A 5,000-nucleotide genomic window follows, 5' to 3' on the forward strand; every position below is an offset into this window, starting at 1 on the left:
GTATTGATCAGGTGTGTATTGATCAGTGTGTGTTTGATCAGTGTGTGTATTGATCAGGTGTGTATTGATCAGGTGTGTATTGATCAGTGTGTGTATTGATCAGGTGTGTGTATTGATCAGGTGTGTGTATTGATCAGGTGTGTATTGATCAGTGTGTGTTTGATCAGTGTGTGTATTGATCAGGTGTGTGTATTGATCAGGTGTGATGATGCTGTCGGCGCTGCAGCTTCCTGCTGAGCTGTGGCTGCAGGTGTTCAGTTACCTGTCGTGGCGTGAGCTACTGAGCGTGCGTGGCAGCTGTTGTCACTTCCTGCGGCTGCTGGACACTTCCTGTCGGCTGTGGCGTGGCTTCTGCGTCACGCTTCGGGACTTTCGGCGCTACGATCGCCAGTTCTGGACGAGCCTGGCTCAGAGGCACGTGGGCAGCGTGTGTGTGCGAGCAGGTAAGAGGAAACACCTGAAGCAGCTGTCCACCTGGCTGCCCGCCCTCCACGCGCTGCGATTGGACGACTGGAGAGACGGCGCCGCCCACGAGCTGAAGCTGTTTCATAGGCTCCGACGCTTGTCGGTCACTTCCTGCTTCACGCCTCTGGAAAGCCTGGACTTCCTGCTTCCTGTGAGCGGTCACCTGACGCAGCTCAGCCTGTGTAACGTGCAGCTCACCTGTTCCGCCTCTCACCTGGCGGCCGCCATCGGTCAGCTGACCCGCCTCACCTCGCTGCTGCTGCACCACGACGGCAGTCTGAGAGCGCCCGAGCTCAGCGGCGTTCTGACTCACCTGAAACACCTGACGCACCTGTCCTGGACCATGATCACCTACAGGACGCTGTCACATGACTTCTTCGGCCACGCCCACCTGACAGGTAAACACACCTGAAACACGAAAAAACACGCCGTCACCTGCAGACTCTGACCTCAGGTGTGTCTCTTACAGATGAGCTGCACCTGTCCGAGCTGCAGTTGTTGAATTACGACGCCACGGTAACACAGGAAGTTCTGCGGCCTTTGTCCCGCCTCCGCAGCCTGTCAATCTTCCACCTGTACTCTGTCCCAGGCCCCACCTGCCACCTGCGCACCTGGCTGACATCACTGCCTCACCTGGAGAGCCTCAGCGTGGACGGTGACTCTACTGAACTCTACTCAATCAATCAATCAATCAATCAATCAATCAATCAATCTTTATTTATAAAGCACCAAATCACAACAGAGTCATCTCAGGTCTCTTTCCACATAGATCAGGTCTAAACCAAACTCTTCAGGTTTCATTTAAAGAGACCCAACATTCACACATGAGAGAAAAAACTCCCTTTAAACAGGAAGAACCCTCAGAACCAGAACCAGAACCAGAACCAGAACCAGACTCACAGTGGGAGAACATCTGCCTCGACCGGTTGGAGAAGAGAGGAGAGAGAGGAAGGAAGGAGAGAGGAGAGAGGAAGGAAAGGAGAGAGGAGAGAGAGGAAGGAGAGGAGAGAGAGGAAGGAGAGAGGAGAGGAGAGAGGAAGGAGAGAGAGGAAGGAGAGGAGAGAGAGAGGAGAGAGAGAGGAGAGAGAGAGGAGAGGAGAGAGAGAGGAGAGGAGAGAGAGAGGAGAGGAGGGAGGAAGGAGAGGAAGGAGAGGAGAGAGAGGAAGGAGAGGAGAGAGAGAGGAGAGAGGAGAGAGAGAGGAGAGGAGGGAGGAAGGAGAGGAAGGAGAGGAGAGAGAGGAGAGAGGAGAGAGAGAGGAGAGGAGGGAGGAAGGAGAGGAGAGAGAGGAAGGAGAGGAGAGAGAGAGGAGAGGAGAGGAGAGAGGAAGGAGAGGAGAGGAGAGAGGAAGGAGAGAGGAGCAGTGCATCATGGGAGTCCCCCGGCAGTCTAACCCTATAGCAGTGTTCTAGTAGGTTCATGAGGTTCTATGAGCTGGATTAGAGCAGTCTGATAATAATGAATCATAATAATCAAACTTAGAAGGAACAATGTTCTAGTATCATTGTGAGACAGAACGTCTGATGTAATATTACATCCTTGAAATGAGTTTAATATGTGAATAAAAGCAGGAACCCTGGTCAGATATAACTCCCTAACCCCCCCCCCTAACCCTAACCCTAACCCTAACCCTGACCCTAACCCCCCCTAACCCTAACCCTGACCCCCCCTAACCCTGACCTAACCCTGACCCCCCCTAACCCTAACCCTGACCCCCCCTAACCCTAGTACTTATATCATTAGATGTGTTTCTAAGCACAATAACTTGAGTTTAATAACAGGAAGTTGCATCATCCAGGTCTTTATGTTCTTCATGTTTGTAGTTTAGTTAACTGGTTGAACACTGAACTCTACTGTCTACTGTCTGCATGATGACGTCATAATGACCCGTCTCTCTGACCAATAGGAGGCCACCCTCTGGCAGCGTACGCAGACCTTCTCCCCTCCTCATTGGTCAGTCTGACGCTGAGTGTGGAGCTTCAGCTGGAGGACCTGCAGGTGGTTTCTCTCAGAGCTCCTCACCTGCAGCAGCTGCACCTGGAGCCGTGGAGCTCCTCCTCCGGCCTGGTGAGGCTCCTCCCACACCTGTTCCCTCACCTGACCACGCTCCGCATCAGGTGGTGACCTTTGACCTTTTAACTATGTCGCCCAGCCGCTAGGGTGCCTTTTGTGATTTTGTGCCGACCGATTGGTTGATTGAGTTGCCATGGCGACAGTAACATGACCTCGTTGTCCCTGCAGACACGCCCACGTGTCAGACGAGGACTTCCTGTCTCTGCAGCGGCTTCGGCGGCTCCGAACGCTCGAGGTTTTGGACCGGAGTCCCCGTCTGCCGCGGCTGACCTCTGACCTGTACAGGCTGACCAATCACAGAGTCCGAGTGCTCACCAGCTCACACAGAGACCCGCTCACCTGCCCGTGCATCTGACCAATCACAGCCACCGGGACATCAGGGGGGCGGGACCACACCGAACATCCAATCAGACCCAAGTGTTTCTATTTGTGTGAATTTCTTATTTCAGTCTGTGCCTTTAAGTGATGATGTCACGTTGAGTGATGATGTCACGTTGAGTGATGACGTCACGTTGAGTGAGTGACGTCACGTTGAGTGATGACGTCACGTTGAGTGATGTCACATTGAGTGATGACGTCACATTGAGTGATGACGTCACGTTGAGTGATGATGTCACATTGAGTGATGACGTCACGTTGAGTGATGATGTCACATTGAGTGATGACGTCACATTGAGTGATGACGTCACGTTGAGTGATGACGTCACGTTAAGTGATGACGTCACGTTGAGTGATGATGTCACATTGAGTGATGATGTCACGTTAAGTGATGACGTCACGTTGAGTGATGACGTCACGTTGAGTGAGTGACGTCACGTTGAGTGATGACGTCACGTTGAGTGATGTCACATTGAGTGATGACGTCACATTGAGTGATGACGTCACGTTGAGTGATGATGTCACATTGAGTGATGACGTCACGTTGAGTGATGACGTCACGTTGAGTGATGATGTCACATTGAGTGATGACGTCACATTGAGTGATGACGTCACGTTGAGTGATGACGTCACGTTAAGTGATGACGTCACGTTGAGTGATGATGTCACATTGAGTGATGATGTCACGTTAAGTGATGACGTCACGTTGAGTGATGATGTCACATTGAGTGATGATGTCACGTTGAGTGATGAATAAATTAAAAGCTTCTATTGGGTTTGACACAGTTTTAATAACATTTTAATAGACGGGCTTGAATGATGGGTCGGATCTGGCTCAGTTTTAAACTGGTTCAGAACCAACAGGACAGAATGTACGGGGTCCCGCAAGGGTCAACAATTCTTGGTCCACTGCTTTTTAATCTTTACATGCTGAATCTTTCACATGTCATACAGAAACATTATTACCATCATTATAACCAGAACCCTCAGACCCACACCAGCCAGAACCCTCAGACCCACACCAGTCAGAACCCTCAGACCCACACCAGCCAGAACCCTCAGACCCACACCAGTCAGAACCCTCAGACCCACACCAGTCAGAACCCTCAGACACACACCAGCCAGAACCCTCAGACCCACACCAGCCAGAACCCTCAGACCCACACCAGCCAGAACCCTCAGACCCACACCAGCCAGAACCCTCAGATCCACACCAGCCAGAACCCTCGGACCCACACCAGCCAGAACCCTCAGACCCACACCAGCAGCAGTCTAGTTAATACTGAGGAAGAGGAGGCAGCTTTCTGTGTTTATGCCCCACGCATATGACAGTGTTTGGTTAGGTGTGTGTGTGTGTGTGTGTGTGTGTGTGTGTGTGTGTGTGTGTACTTGTTTATCTTGCTTTACACCAGCACTGTTGTTATTTTATTATGATTATTTGTTGTGAAGCACATTGAGTTTAACTTCTGTATGAAATGCACTTTATAAATAAAGTCTGATTGATTGATTTGGGTTCTGTTGGTTGAGTGATGATGTCACGTTGAGTGATGACGTCACATTGAGTGATGACGTCACATTGAGTGATGACGTCACATTGAGTGATGACGTCACATTGAGTGATGACGTCACATTGAGTGATGACGTCACATTGAGTGATGATGTCACATTGAGTGATGACATCACATTGAGTGATGACGTCACATTGAGTGATGACTTCACGTTGAGTGATGATGTCACATTGAGTGATGACATCACATTGAGTGATGACGTCACATTGAGTGATGACGTCACATTGAGTGATGACGTCACATTGAGTGATGGATAAATTAAAGGGTTCCTGTTTGTGTGTCAGAGTGAGCGCTCCTGTTAATGACTCGTTTCAACACAAATACATAAAACTGTTTATTTATTTACAGATGAAAAAAACAAAATAAGATTTTTTTATAAAAAACAAAAACGTCTTTCAGTCCATTATTAAACTCCCAGAATGCTTTGCGTCACAGGTGTGACAGTGGGCGGAGCTTCCTGTCACTCTGACGCGTCGCCATCTTTCTGTTTCTTCTTCTTTTTCTTCTTTTTGACGATT

At 49.8% G+C, this 5,000-nt stretch overlaps 2 protein-coding genes across 2 annotated transcripts in view; one reads left to right on the top strand and one right to left on the bottom strand.

The window, feature by feature from the left end:
• LOC133977016 (uncharacterized) overlaps positions 1-2,977 on the top strand; it is a 3,896-nt gene extending 919 nt beyond the window's left edge. The window contains exons 2-5 of the mRNA XM_062415160.1: positions 201-863; positions 935-1,120; positions 2,370-2,580; positions 2,705-2,977. Coding sequence (XP_062271144.1) covers positions 206-863; positions 935-1,120; positions 2,370-2,580; positions 2,705-2,891 — 1,242 coding nt within the window. The 5' untranslated portion in view covers positions 201-205 and the 3' untranslated portion in view covers positions 2,892-2,977. The remainder of the gene's footprint in view (positions 1-200; positions 864-934; positions 1,121-2,369; positions 2,581-2,704) is intronic.
• A 1,826-nt stretch (positions 2,978-4,803) lies between these two features.
• The window catches only part of LOC133977022 (H/ACA ribonucleoprotein complex subunit DKC1-like), a 3,790-nt gene continuing 3,593 nt past the window's right edge, over positions 4,804-5,000 (bottom strand). Inside the window, exon 5 of the mRNA XM_062415167.1 lies at positions 4,804-5,000. This exon is cut by the window's right edge and continues 11 nt beyond it. Coding sequence (XP_062271151.1) covers positions 4,943-5,000 — 58 coding nt within the window. The 3' untranslated portion in view covers positions 4,804-4,942.

This window comes from Scomber scombrus, unplaced genomic scaffold (assembly GCF_963691925.1).
Source record: "Scomber scombrus unplaced genomic scaffold, fScoSco1.1 SCAFFOLD_57, whole genome shotgun sequence".
Lineage (NCBI taxonomy): Eukaryota > Metazoa > Chordata > Actinopteri > Scombriformes > Scombridae > Scomber > Scomber scombrus.